This window comes from Montipora capricornis, chromosome 7 (assembly GCF_036669925.1).
Source record: "Montipora capricornis isolate CH-2021 chromosome 7, ASM3666992v2, whole genome shotgun sequence".
In the NCBI taxonomy this organism is placed as follows: Eukaryota; Metazoa; Cnidaria; class Anthozoa; order Scleractinia; family Acroporidae; genus Montipora; species Montipora capricornis.
Window position 1 is genome coordinate 22,338,116 of NC_090889.1, and position 15,000 is coordinate 22,353,115.

Genomic DNA, 15,000 nt, shown 5'->3' on the forward strand with positions numbered 1-15,000 from the left:
AACCAGGTACAATGGGAAGGTTGACAGAAACGATACCTGAGTCTATTACGATACGCTTACGGACGGAAATGGACACGAGTCCTCTGAGAAAACTATGTGCCATGGCATGGGCATTAGGCCTTTTTCGATATATTAAAATTCAGCTTGATAGTGAGTCAGTGAGGACAAAGACAAAGGAAAGTGGATGATATATAAATATTTTTCACATTAATTCCCACGTGTTTCTATTATCTTCGTCCTCACTGCCTCACTTTCAAGCTGAATATTTAATGTATCGAAAATGGCCTATTAGCTTACGAACGCAGGCGTATTTTTCGGGGGAGAGAAACGACCGCCGGGAATACGTCACCCAACTTTTGCATAAGCATTGTTTCCAGTTTCTCTTGGGACTTACAATGGTCCCAAGAGAAAACGAAAACCATGCTTATGCAAAATTTGGGAGGACAGACAAAGAGTATTATGGTATTTTTCCAAAGTGGCCTATATAGAAATGGGACCTGGTACCTACAATCCTGGTCAAAACTCTTGGGACAATTCCCGCTTTTCTCCCTCCCCCAATTACAACGTTGATTTTTCACCGTGTCCGAAGTCAAGAGTAGTTCATCGATCGCAGGAATGTTTCAACATTGTCTGCAGGGAAAGGGGGGGACTCGAAAACGGCAGAAAAAGAAGATCAAAGAAGAGCACGCGTTGCACCATGTGCATTAAATTCTCTAGTTTACGGCCAAATTGGAAAAGTGTCCCAAAGTCTCTTTACCAGGATTGTATAATAAAACACCAAATTAAATCAAAGTAGGTGAAAAGAAAAATCAATATGTAAGAAAAATGGAAAGCAACATCACAAAAATTCTCATTAAAAAATTCTGGAAAAGATGCGTGACCTCCCTTGAAAAGCTTACACAAAGAGGTATGGCCCTTCCCCTTTGGTGCTCACTTCCCCTCTGAGGCCCCAGCCCTCCCCACCTCCTCCGCCCCAAGAAAAAAACGTACCTTCCCCGACAGCCAATAAAGCTATGGTAGATGCACAGTGTTAGAAAATCGTCGCTAAATTTCTGCGTAAAATTTTCATAATTGAGACCTGCTCTTCGTTCAAATGTTCTTACCTTGATTGACGAGCCACAACTAATTTTTTTGCAGTCATGTTTTCGTAAAATTTTCGATATTTCATGAATTTTAATATCGCCAGAACATTTTTACGTTGCCAACTCCCGGCTCTCTTTTGTTTCACCAAAACCGCAGCGACCATTGGGAATTTTTTGATAACCCTTATGGGTGTATTCCTTATCTCTTTATAGCTTTTCTTGTTCCGCTTCAGTTGTTCCTTCCGGCAAAAAAACACTACCTGTAAATGTACTTTGGCGACGAGCCTGCATTTGCATATAATGAAATTACGACCCTTTGTTCGCGAAAGGAAAAGGACAGCGGTTTGTCGTATGTAAATCATGTGATTGAACCATCGATCGCAGAGGAAGTGACATTTTCTCGCAAACTAATGTGGATTGTACACAGTATGGGCAGTAATAGCATTTGAAATCAGACATGTAATCCTTGCAGATGCTAAGTAGGAAGTTCTTCATCGCCTGCTTGAAAGAGCATGAGTGTAAAAGAGAAGGCCAAAGCATTTGAAGGTAAAATTATCCCACAAGCTAAATTTCTGAAATATTTAAGGGGTGTCTCGTAGGAAAGTCAAAATGCTGAAAACCCACATCTATTTATTTCAATAACCATCACGTTATTTAATGAACAAATAGAATCACCCAAAATTAGAGTAGACTGTGGTTAGATGTTCTGTAGTTTTGACCTATTTCAGATCGCGTCAAAGAGATATTCGGCTCTCTGTTATTTCCGCCTGAAATTCAACTTGTTTTATGGCCATACGAGATCGCCTTTCTTCTAATTCTTTTATTTCCTTGGATTTTACAGGCAGACAATCAAGTTTTTGTGAAAGTCCTCCGTTGAGGAAAAAAAGCCGCGAAGAATTTATCGGTATGTGAGTCAAAATTATTATAATAAACTTCGATCGGGAAATCACAATCTTGATTAATTTGTTCTTCACGCTACTTTATGCTTTTGCGCAAACTTAAACCTAAATTTCATAATTGTTGATTCCTCTTTAGTCCCCTTGTGTTTAAGTGCTTAATTTTTTCACCAGTCCATTTGCCGATCATTGTATCTTTTCCGATCTTTTTTTACCTTTAAGCAAAAGACTGAGATCATGCATATCTTGTCACGTTCGAGTGAAGACAGAGCTACACATAGCATATTGTCAAAGCGCCTTTCTTGGCAATCCATCCGCTCCCAATAAGTTGATCGTGTTGAAGGCAACTTAAATTGTCAAGGTCTTGTAATGTTGATATAAACAAGGATTAACCTAAGACAACGTTTATTTTTTAAGTTGACAAATTGAACTTTGGTTTGTTTACACCGTGATAAGTGAAAAACCTCTCTCAGACAGTTAAACACATAACTTTATTGTCTACTGCATATTGTTTTCACGAAATGCGCTCAGCATAATTTTATGATTACGTATCATGGAACTTGTCTTTAAATTTCATGAAACATAAAAAGTGAATAAATAATTATTTAGAGTTCTGAGGAGTTTATGTTCATGTATTGTCCGTAGATTTCTCCTCTTGATGTGAACTATTAAGCCAAATGTTCATATGGCAATTTGTGCAACCATTTGTTATGCAATTTTATTCAGTCGCATATTACACACAAAAAAATGCCTACTGTAATGTAACACGCTCTGACATGTACATTTCTTGCAATTTTATTGCTGTGGTGATTGTTGTCAGAAGCAGAAGTCCATTCCACTTTTGTGAAGACTTTTTGCAACTTGCAACACATTTTTTTGCAGGAGTCAGAGTGGTTTAGCGGTTATCAACTGCGCCTCCCACCTCTGTGACCCGGGTTCAACCCTGGCTTTGGGTCGTATGTGGGCTGAGTTTCAGGTTTTTCTCTAGGCACTCCGGTTTTCCTCCCTCATCAAAATCGACTCTCAGTCAATCACGTTTGGCTGCGGTCGGATATGCTCGATGAAACCTCTGGTATCCTTCCCTTTCATTTAATTAACTGTTGAAGAAAGTTGCTGTTATTATTATTGTGAAGTCATATTTTCTGCAACTTGTGGGGCCTTTTATTTGTGATTGTTGAGGGTGAGCTTAGGTAACTTGCAAGAAATGCAACATAGTATGAAACCTGTCCAGAAGATTGACTGGCAAGTGTGGCACTTTTGTCACAATAAATTGCAATCGTTGACAGTTTGAAAGAGAATAGTTAGGCCTCATTTACATGGCAAAAGGTTGTTGTGGTTAAGGGTGTGACCCACCCAGTCAAGTCAACCTTAGCAAGTACCGGTATTGACACAAGACAAAAATGTTGCCCCATTTAACGGAGTCCACATGTGCTGGCCATGTGAAATGGGAAGAACTCCTTTAACATTATTTTATAAATACCCCAAGTGTAACAGCTGTAAATCTTTCGTTGGTTCGTTTAGATCAACGCGGGAAATGCTCGACACTGTCCTCTTTACAATACGAAAATTCGTGTTTACCGTAACCTTGATTCACGAGTGTTAATTTTGTAATGTTCAATCCCTTAGATTTTCTGTAAATTCCTTGACAATGACAGTCCGATTAGTGTTCCTTTAACCATAAACGGGGCAAATAACAACATAGTCAACAAAAATGTGTAGCGCCGAGGTTTGACCTAAACTGGAATGAACCTCGATCAAATCATGTGACCTAAAGGCTCGGACGGACTGGTGCGATTGTACAGAATAATCAACAAATAAAACTAGCATTTACACCAAGACTGAGATATATTTTAGGGTGTTTTTCTTGACAAATTATTTAGAGTATTCAGCTGTGCTTTCTTCTAATTTCCTTGTGGTGAATATTTTCTTATTTTATGATCCATTTAAGCATTGAAAGCATTGAGCTGAAAACTCCTTTTTTCCACAGGAAATATTAGTGATGATGGTGACCCACAATCAAAGTAAGTCTAGATGAATGAAATTCATGTCTTAAATACCAAAACTGTAGTTTTTGAGTGGATGTTGTTCACCCCGGAACTAGCACCCATTGATGAGTAAAATCATCTGGCGTTAGACCGAGTAAAATCTATAATAATAAGTGTCTAACTGTCCCATTCTTAAGGAATGGATTAACCCCATCCCTCTCACGAGTGTTAAGGAAGCTCCCAATAGTTTCTGGGCTGCACAAAAGCTGGGCACTAGTATCATGTGCGTGAAACTGGATTGAACAATTCAGACTTTACACTCTAGGCACCATTTTAACAGGGTTCATGCTGGATTTTGCTTACAAAATTCCAGGAATATTCATGGAGTTTTCAGGAAAAAGAAATTGTGTTTTCATGGGATGTTTGTAAGAAGATTTCTATGCTGTACATTATGTCTCAGTGTTTTCTTTGCTGAAAAAGCCTACATGTACCTTAATTGATATTCTTATCCATGTCCTGTGAGTTAACTGCCGACGCAGGCATTTTAATAATTTTTGCATTTAATCTTGCCCCAGTACGATGTAGTTAAACTTGGGCTCAATTTTTGGAATGTCTCTTTCACTTAGCATGATAAAATCTCAAGAATTCTCAACAATTTTCACCCAAGCAAAACTTCAAGCAGTTTTCAAGCAGTTTCCCATCAAATCCTTTTTTTCAAGGGCTTTTCAAGCATCCTTGAAGTCCGAACTCAAATTCTAGGGCTTTTCAAGGACTTCAAGGAGTAGCAAGAACCCTGTTTTAATATGGCAGTAAATTTGTTCTCTCACATTGTGGCCTTTACAGGTCATCATCAATGCCTATTCCCCCACCAAGGAGGTACAAAAAGAATGGAACACTCAGTAACAGTCAATCTAATGACTCAAGTCCTCCAATGGGAAAAAAGGAGAAGAGTCAAGTTATCGCTCCTTCAAAGCCTGTAAACAGCAACAGCTTGCCAACAAAACAAAACAAGGTTACAGACCAAAAGAAAAAGAAGCCAAGACCACCCCCTCCCCCTCGGGGAAGCTCGCTTGGGCGCAAAACATCTGTGCCAGATAACTTAAAGGCAACCACTGTCGGGAAAAAACCAAAACCGCCAGTGCCTCCAAAACCAAAGAATTATGTCCCAAAAAGAAAATCTTTGCAACGGGATGTTAGTATTGTAGATAGTGAAATTCAACCAGCTGTTCAGAAAGAAGTCAAGAAAGTATCTTGTTCTGATCAAACCAATGATCTAGCTTTGCAGTTTGATTTGAATGCAGAGGAAGGAAATTGTACTGAAAAAGTATCTGAAATTAGTGTCCCTACGAATGGACATTATCCAAGCGATAAGCCATTGACATTTCCTGGAGATAGTTCACCAGAGGAGCAAATCCCCAGCGGGCTGGTTCCAACAAACACAAATGGTGGAACAGTGAATGGCCTTGAAAAAGAGCTGGATCTCGAATTGCGTGAAAACGATTTATCTTCATCAGAATCAAAGACAATCTCTAGTGATAACAAAATTCTGCCCTGTGATATTATTTCTGGAAAAGAGTCCCCTGATCCACTGGAAAATTTAGAATTTGAAGCTAGGGCTGTGAGTGAAGAGAAGAAGAAGAAGAAGAAGAAGAAGATAGCTTTGTTGAAAGAGCCATTGTATTGAACAAAGCAAATACTCCTTTGTTGGACTCAAAAGGCAATGAGGAAGGTTTTGGTAGTGATGGTGCTGATGATGTTTTGAAGAGACAGTTTTCTGGTGAGGAAAGCTTGAGTGAAAGTGATTCTAACGAAAATGTTAAAGTTGTGTACAGCGTTGTTCTTGAGGAAGTATGTTCAGTGACTATGATCAAGGACCAGGAAGAGAAGAAACTTGATGATGTAGCAGGGACAGTCAAAGATGATTTTGTTGAAACTGTGGATGGGAAGAAATCAGAGGATTTTAGTGAGTTATGTGGTGCAGGAGACAGTAATGTTGATAGTGGAGCATGTGAAGATAGAGTTGAAATGACTGAAAACATCAAAAGTGAAGATGATTATGAAAATGTTGTTGCTGAAACTTTTGAACCAGACATGGAAAATCATGGTAAAAATAGTGATGGAACAGGAGAAAGTGTTTTAGCTTTTTCGCATGAATATGGCGAAGATGTAAATCAAAAGACTGTTGGAAGCGTGGTGGTTGAGGAGTCAACCGAGGAGAATTTTAAGCATGAAGTGTCAGTAGAAGTTGATGTCCAGTTGTTCACGCAAGTCAGTGGACCCAAATATGATGAGTTTGAAAGTGATGAGATCTTAGTTAATACGTCTACAGACTTGGTACAGAATGAGGTACGAGACAATGGAGAAGTTATCATCGCTGAACCCATCAGAGAAGGGACTTTTGTTTCAGTGAGTGATCATGCAGTGACAGAAGGCAAGGCTGAGGTTGATGCTGAGGCTGTGGAGGAAATTGCATTGGAGTTAAAGACCGATGACAAAAGTGAAACAAAAGAAAAGGAAGAATTGGAAGACAATTCTTCTTTGTTGGAGAGTGAAGTTGTAAGCAAACAGGATGTTGAAGTTCTGATAGAACAAGGAGGGGACAAACATGAAGATAATATTTTGGTGAATGCAGCTGAGGTGCATTCTAATTTAGATGACCTCTTGCCAGAAGAGAAATATGAGACTGCTGATGAAGAAATAAATCAAGAAGAAAAGTCGGGGGAATATGTTCTGGATTCAGAAGTGGATGAAGATGTTACTGAAAGGGAACTAGTTGAAGAATCAACAAACAATATAGATTCTGTATCAGGTTCTGCAGTGCTTGAAGAAATAACAATAGAAGAAAACCCATCAGAATCTTTAATGGAAGGCAGTTTGTTGCAAACAGCAGAGGATGCTTTGGAGACTCCTTTAAGTGATGTTGGCGATTGTTCCAGAGGATTTGAAGATGTTGAGGTCACTGCTACACATGTTGAAGTACTTGATAGCAATTGCAAACCAGATTCAAAAGACAATGAAACTGAAAATGAAATGGAACCACCTTCTTCTGAGGTTGTGCCACTGAATGGGGTGAATCTTAAAAGCAAGCAAAGAAAGCATACTTATGAGAATGTTGACTTTGATTTAATGGTGAAAAAACGACAAATTGAGGAGAAGAGGAAAAGTATGGACAGTCATGCTCGAAGGTCCCATTCTTTTAGTAAGTATGAAGCTGCGGTTTATTCAACACCACATCCGGTGCAGCGTGTATCAGATGATGAAGCCATATATAGGGTGCCGCGTCAAGTAATTCCAGTTCATCACTATCATGATGACAACGAAAATATATATAGTACTCCATGTGTGGTTGCAGCACGCTGTGTTGTTCAAGAAAATCAATATTCTGTTCCAAAACCAATTTTGGTGCAAGATGTTGGGCTGTATGCTGTCCCCAGTGTTCCCAAAGCACTTCCTGTTGCTGACTGCACGACAGAAGGGGCTAGCTCATTTGCTCAGGGGAGTGATGGCATCTATGCTGTTCCTCGGCAAGAGAATGAGACCATTATGGCTACAACACTAGGCCCTCCACCTAAACCACCAAGGACGAGCCTTGATTCTGATAAAAAGGATAAGTCTAATTCTTCTTTAACTGAGTCTCCAAAACCTGTCCCAAGGATGCGAGTTGCTGTTGGTGATGTCTCACCTATCATTCATGAATCACGAAGTTCACCAACACCGGTTCCTAGAAAAGGGAGCAAAAATGAAGTTCCAGAATGGCCTTCACCAAAAATTGAGGTACATGAATCCTCACCAAGTGCTGTTCCATGGAAGAGTAGTAAGACAGCAACATCTGTGTTTGAAAGCAAAGAGCCAGGAACACCACCAAGCCCTGTCCCAAGAAAAACATCAAAATTGGCTCAAGCCACAGAGACGTCTGATTCTCCTTTAGCAAATGATGGGTCACCTTCTCCAATTCCTCGGAGAAGGGTAAATGCTCTAGTACCTCAGGTAGCTATTTCTGCACCACCAGGTGTTACTCCACACAACCTGGAGATATTTGTAGAGGGCGACAAGGAAAATGAATCTGGCTCTAAACGTAAGATAGCCCCTCCTCGACCCCCGCCTCCTGTTAATAGGATCAGTATTGTCAGCAGTGACAGCGCTGTGCCTGCCCTGATGTCACCTGGAAATGATTTGGAGTCTGACTCAGATTCTGATGTCGAACAACATGCACCAAAGGTGAGGTTCCTGTTATTTTTTTAAGAAATTGAGTAAATTTCAAATAGAAGTCTCTAAAGCTTAGGTTTCACTATAGTTATGCAAACATAAGCACAAGCAACATGCACGGGTTTACACATTCATGTGTTGGAAACCGGCACTTCCTTGCAGTCAATAATATTCTCCTTCGCAGGTGTCTTTTAGGATGTCACGCAACACTTCCCCGAAAGGAATGGCTGCTCACATTGGAACCAAATTCCTTTCTCGGGTTGAGCCAATCACAGCTACAGTTCCATTTTCTGGAACTGTATTGAGCAACTCGACCAATAATACGTCTCATTTCATTAATGCTCTTGATGACCACATATGTGCAGGTCTGTCTTGTGTATTTTTCACAGCCACCACATTCACCATGAGTTCAAGAATAAGTAGAGAACTGAAAGAATGAAAGGATGTTAATAAATTATAATCACATTATTCGATATTTTTACTGACTTCAAAATCAAGTCTTCCTGTACATGCAATTTTATTAATTTCATGTATTCTCAACTGCCATTATGCATGAAAACAGAGCTAAAACCAAAGCAAATTAATGTCTAGTCAAAATCTGACTGCATCTGTAAAAGACCTAGGTAAAAGCAAGGCTTTTTGTTATGGTAGAGGGACACTGAAAAATGCAGACTGCAGACTGTGCAGACCGTCTGTACAATGAAAATTCAATTAGCCTGAATTAGGCCTAAATAACATTCTGTTAAAGGGGCTAGGTCACGCTATTTTAGGTAATTTTGTTTAATTTTGTTAATTATGAGCTCTAAACGTCAAATTGAGTCTTTCATTTTCAAAATCACGGCCACAGAACAACTGCGAATGATTTTCCAGCTTTGTAAATGACATTTTAATATAGACTGATGTAATTTTGAAAAACGGTGGGCCGACGTTTTTCAAATTTACCCAAATTCAATCCATTTCAATCCTCTCCAGTTTTGTCCATCCGTGTCCCTTATTGGCTTCCCTGCGTTTTGTTAGAGATCTTCTATAGTTTTGAACAGTTATTTTGATATTTTAGTTAATTCTATGACCATTCGATCAGTGCTGAAATTGCCTAAAATTGCGTGACCTAGCCCCTTTAACCTAATTAGGCCTAAATAATATTCAGCTTAGCCTGTTTACGGTTAGCTCTCAATAATATTGAGGGTAACACCATATTTTACCCCTGGTCTGCGTGGTCTGCAAAGTCTGCAGTCTGCGTTTTGGCGTGATCGTATGGTAGATGAAGTTTTGCCTAGGTCAAAACACAGATTCGATCTGCGGCCAGAAACCAGGCAAATACACAAATAGTTTCCAGTACTGTATACTGTTGCAAAATTATGGGTACTATTGCCGCCGAAAATAAATACTCTTTCAAGATTTTTTTGGTGTTTCAACCTAAATACCTACATGGGGCTGCCAGAAAATTGCAATGAATGATTTTCCTCACACTCAATTGGCTTACCTTTTTGTTTGTTTTAATAGACTTTCAAAACAATGGGAAAGGAATGTGTTTCTAATGTGAGCAGCTGTTTCTTTCGGGGAGCGCTGCATGACATCCTGAAAGATGGCTGCAAAGGAGGAATATTAGGAGGGATTATGTTTTGCAAATGTTCATTTCCCACCCTGGTCAAAGTTTTTCTCTGTCCTTGTGTGGGCCCATTTCCATCAGTAGGGCTAACGCTCACATGGTTCATATGGGATAGATACTTAGCGCTTCACATTGCACTCTAATAAGTTAAGTCTTTTCAAAATATGAGTGCTACATGGCCAACGTTTGCAAAAACGCAACTCCTCCTTGTACTGGTACAAGTCATGTTCATTGCCGTGACTTTAACGTCGTCAGTTCCCATGGCCTGCTCCTGTCTGACCTGGTACACATGGGCCAAGAGCATAAAGAAGGTGCCTCTGATAGCTGCTTACTGTCCATGGTATACTGTGAAGTTTGCATTTTCTGATCATTCCCCTCCTACCCTTCCCCCCTTTAACTTACTTATTTATTTTCCTTTCTTTTTCTTTTGTTAATTCCACTGTGCGATTATGTTTTTTGTTTGGCTGTTCAGTTTGTGGCTGGGTTCGGTGGGTGGGTACCCTGGCCAGGTTGTCAGTAAGGCAGGCTTGTGTGGTGTAATACCTTGAGTTCCCAGCTTGGGGATTGGTGGCATCAGCCCTTAGTTATGCAAGCACCCAGCCTCTATTAATAACATTATTTTAATTATTTTGTAAAATTACCCAGTATTTCATTTTTCTGTCAATAGGGCCAACAGGGTCCACCAAAGCCAAAAACTTACTACATTGCCCATGAAATTCTTTCTACTGAACGTTCATTTGTGGATGCCTTAAAACTTGTTTTTGAGGTAAGTTTATACATTTTTGCTGTTATGCAACTAACACTCGTGGTCTTTACACAACTCAAAGAAAGTGCGTTCTTTGTATCGGCAATGAATCTGCAATTCATTGTACTTCATTTTAGGACAAAGGATTATCCGGGTGATAAAACTGTAAGGCCAATTTCTTGTCACTTCAGTGATAAAAAACTCAGTGGGATGTACAATGTAAAAGAACCCACACTCCGATTACAAAGGATCAGTCTTGTCAGGCATGAAAATGATAAAAAGGGGGTTTATAGTAAGGTGTTTTATACAACGTTATTCGATTACCTTATTTAAACTTGAATTTAAAATTGTAATGAAACATGCTAATATCTCTGAGGATAAAATAAGAACTAATGACTAACACTTACTATTGATTCCACTCTTTATGATGAGTAGCTTCCTTCCTTCCTTTTGCCGTATGATGTTGACAGCAAATGCTGACCACATGCATCAGTGAAAACCAAGATTACATTTTACTTTTATATTGTTCTTTTCCTCGTTAGGAGTGTTATGGCACTATCAAGGCAGCTAATGTTGTGGCCGACTCTGTTTTGTCTGACATATTCCGGGATTTAGAGAATATCTATTTGCTTGATTCAAGATTTCTGCAGGAACTGGAAGAAAGGATGGTCACTTGGTACAAAATAATTTTTATTAGAAAATGTTATTACTATCGTTTTTAATTAATAGCAATGCTGATAAGAATAGCATTTTTGAAAGTTTCATTGTGTCAAAATTTCTTTCAGGGAACAGCATGAGAGAATTGGTGACATAATCAAGAAATACGGACATTTTTTAAAGGTATATTGTTTGCAAAGACCATAAAATTATTACAGACTCTTTTTGAAGGTAAAAAAATGCAAGAGTCTCATTACATGGAAGGACCTGTTGAAGGGACGTTTCCAAGTAGTTCTCATTTTCTCAGCCATGGTGTAGTTCCTTTCTTGGAACATTTGAAATATTTATGAACGTCAATGTCATTTTGATCATCATCAACATCATTGTTGCATTGTCATTTAAATGGCATTCTCTTTCCAATAATGTTTTTGTATTGTCATCTGAACCATTGTTTCTCATTGCCAGTTGCAATAATTATTGTCATCACCCCCACCCCCACTCCCACCAACAATTCATCATTGTCATCATCATCAACAGCAACTTGTCATAAGACATCATTATCCTGCAACACATTTATTGCATATTTGCATTTTATTTGTAACTGTACAACTGATGATGGATGATTTCTCATCTGAGACATGTATTGTCTTCGTCAAAAAATGAACTTCAAGAACATCGTGTGCTTCATCAAAGCATAATCGTTGTCATCTTCATGGACATTATCATGATCACTGCCATCATTAGAGCAAGTTTCAAACGAGTGTCGTAAAACCAAAACCAAAGTAATTACTTTAGCCAATCAAAAATGAAGGAAACAATCCAGTAAACCAATAAAAACTTGAAGTGTTTACACAAAGCGCGGGAAAAGGTGCATGCGCGAGCCACGATTGGTTTCGGTTTCATTTCTGATTGGTTGAAAAAGTGGCACGAGAACTTTGAACCTATCACTGAGTGAACTAATGCAAAACGAAAGCAATTTGCTAAATAATTTCGACACTCAATTGAAAACCGCTCTGGACATCACCAACACAATTACTTTGTCACTGGCATCTCCACATTATCTTTCTCACATTCTTGGACTGCTGATTGTTTGGCTCAGTTGGTTAAGCATCGGGCTGCCATGAATGCGGGAGGTCGTGAGTTCAACTCTGACCAGAACAACACTCCTGGTCTTAAAGTAACTGACGAGAAAGTGCTGCCATTGTAATGATATCTGCAAATGCTTAGACTTTCATGTCTTTTCGGATAAGGAATATAAACCGTAGGCCCCGTCTCACAACCTTCTGGTTTAATAGTTCCAGTTAAAGATCCCACACACACTATTCGGAAAGAGGAGGGCGTGGAGTTGAACAGTGGTGTTGTGGTCTGGTATGAATTCTGAGGGAGTGAAGGCCACATGTATGTTTATTATTGTTGCAACGATATGAGCTGCTACCCTCATTAAATCGAGTGTTTACTTACTTACAGTACTTACTATCATATTTTTATTTATACAGATGTATACCCAGTATGTTAATGGATATGATAAAGCAATGGATGTGTTTCAAGTCACAGTGAAAGAGAATGCTGAGTTTGCCAATTTAGTTACCCAATTCCAGGTGATTTGTGATTATCCGATGTAGTGATTGATTAGATCTATTATATATATTTCTAAGGCAAGCCTAAAAGCGGAGCTCCTCAAATTTATTTACATATGTTTTTTGTTTTCAGATATTTTTATAACTAGTCTACTCACCATTCGACCATTCCGGTCTTCTCGTTGCTGTAAATTAGTCCAGTTTCCCGTGCCCTTTCGAGCAGTCTTTTCGCCGTTTTTCGAGACCATTCAGCCGGTTTTCTCCTGCTCGTGCTCGCTATTTCTTCCGCTGCTCGTCACGATAATCTTGTCTGTTTATTCGGGCTGCTTCTTGCTCTGTCTCTCTCGTTGTTTGTCACTGATATTTCACCTGTTTTCTCATGGTCGCAGTCCCTCTCTTTCACGTTCAGCGTGGCTTACTCGTTGCCTGCTTTCTGTTTTCTTTTCCTCTCTCTGTATGTCTTTCTCTTCTTTCCTCGTTGTACGACGTATTTAAAAAAAGAGTTAGATTGGTTTTTGGTTGTCCTCAAAACTTTTGCTTGTTTTACTACTGGCCATGCAACTTCCCGCCAAAAAGCGGGGCCAACCCGTGCAACTTCCCGCCAAAGAAGTGCGACATTTCGCTTATTGGCTCACATGAAAAGTTGAACGTACGGACGGACGGTCGTACCGTACGATTTCGTACGATGACGTCATAACCAAACCTATGCGTCGTGTCGTACGTCATTGAAAGGGCTTCAGGATTGGCCAAAAGAACAATAGAATGAACAAAGGTAACAATGGATTTAGCACAGAAAACAATAGGAAATACGACACTATCCAGGTGATCTGGTGACGTAATTCGGAGGACTGGGGAGAAAAATTTTAACGCCGTATCCCACAACCGTGCGCGGCCTTATTTTCGAATTCAACGTGGCAGAGGCGAGGTTAGATCTTGTCGGGTCTACTTGAATGTTCATTCAGTAACAGGAAATGTGGTAGACACGTAATGATCTGTTGAGTTTTGGCGATGGCAATACTGCAGGGAGTTTGGAAGCAACAGTTAAGGCCGCGCACGGTTGTGCGATACGGCGTTAAAATTTTTCTTCCCAGTCCTCCAAATTACGTCACCAGATCACCTGGATACGGCCAAAGGAATATAGTGTTCAACAAGAGGTACGACCCTACACGGGTAAATGTGCACAGGGCATTCTAGATCTGTGATAATAATTTTTTGTAGGCAAGTAAACGATGCCACGGCCTGGTTCTCTCATCTTATATGCTGAAACCTGTTCAGAGGATACCGAGCTACAGACTGCTTCTTATAGGTTAGTAACAACTTGTTTTGAGGTTTCAAGATTTTAATTTAAGGTGAGAAAATGATGATAGTGATGATTAAAGGGAGGGTTTCACGTCTTTGCGCATGAGCAAACTATCACGTCAGCCTATTTAATTTCATTGTTATTGAAACAATCAAAAGCAGTGATGAAGGAAACGGAAGCTAGCAGACAACTCGCGCGTTGTGACAACTCGTGCGTAGAATAAAACGTTAGGCCCGTACAGTAAATTCAACCCACAGAATCTTACACCAAATTTGGTCCTCAGTCATTCAGTGTATTTGCTTTAATGCTCTCTGTAATTAACGAACGTCACCTGGTTCAGGATAACACCGTGAAATTTACTACTGCTAGCACCAAACCTTGGACATACGCAGAACTGTGGAGCTGTTCCTTTAAATATTGGGGCAATCTCGACCCCAGAGCTCTTCTCTTGACTGAGAGAGAGAAGAGCTCTGGGGAACCCTGAAACAAAGTATCTTCTCGTTGGTTTTCGTGTAGAACAGTCAAAAGCGTCTCTAATTGGTGCATTCATGTTCGCACGAGGAGTGAGCAGGCGCCGTAAGGTTCAAATAGCCAATTTTTGGCTATAAGAAACCTATGGTGCGTGTTCTCGGACATAGAGTTTCCCAGAGCCCTGGGTCGATCCGATCTCAGGTGACGAGAATGATATTGGGAGGGAAGAGATGTATCTTTCGGAACAATCCAGAAAACATGTGTGCTTGCAACGGCTGGCATTCTGAGGCCGGGAAGGCCCAATCGCAGAAGGAAATGAAACCATGGGAATGGACCTATTGAGACAGTTTTTACAGGTGATGACCGTAGACCCCTGGATGAAGTCCAGTCTTAACTAATTACCTCAATTTAGAAGAGGGTAGAGATGAGATGATGGTGATGATGATGATGACTTTCGCATTATCAGTGACAG

The 15,000-nt window shown here is 39.8% G+C and overlaps 1 protein-coding gene across 1 annotated transcript in view; it reads left to right on the top strand.

Annotated features, from left to right (window-relative positions):
• Nucleotides 1-1,439: 1,439 nt before the first annotated feature.
• The window catches only part of LOC138056463 (uncharacterized), a 33,451-nt gene continuing 19,890 nt past the window's right edge, over nt 1,440-15,000 (top strand). Inside the window, 10 exon segments of the mRNA XM_068902268.1 lie at nt 1,440-1,628; nt 1,924-1,986; nt 3,966-3,999; nt 4,807-5,593; nt 5,596-8,181; nt 10,446-10,544; nt 11,066-11,199; nt 11,309-11,363; nt 12,677-12,778; nt 13,976-14,063. Of these exon segments, the coding sequence (XP_068758369.1) occupies nt 1,595-1,628; nt 1,924-1,986; nt 3,966-3,999; nt 4,807-5,593; nt 5,596-8,181; nt 10,446-10,544; nt 11,066-11,199; nt 11,309-11,363; nt 12,677-12,778; nt 13,976-14,063 (3,982 nt within the window). The 5' untranslated portion in view covers nt 1,440-1,594.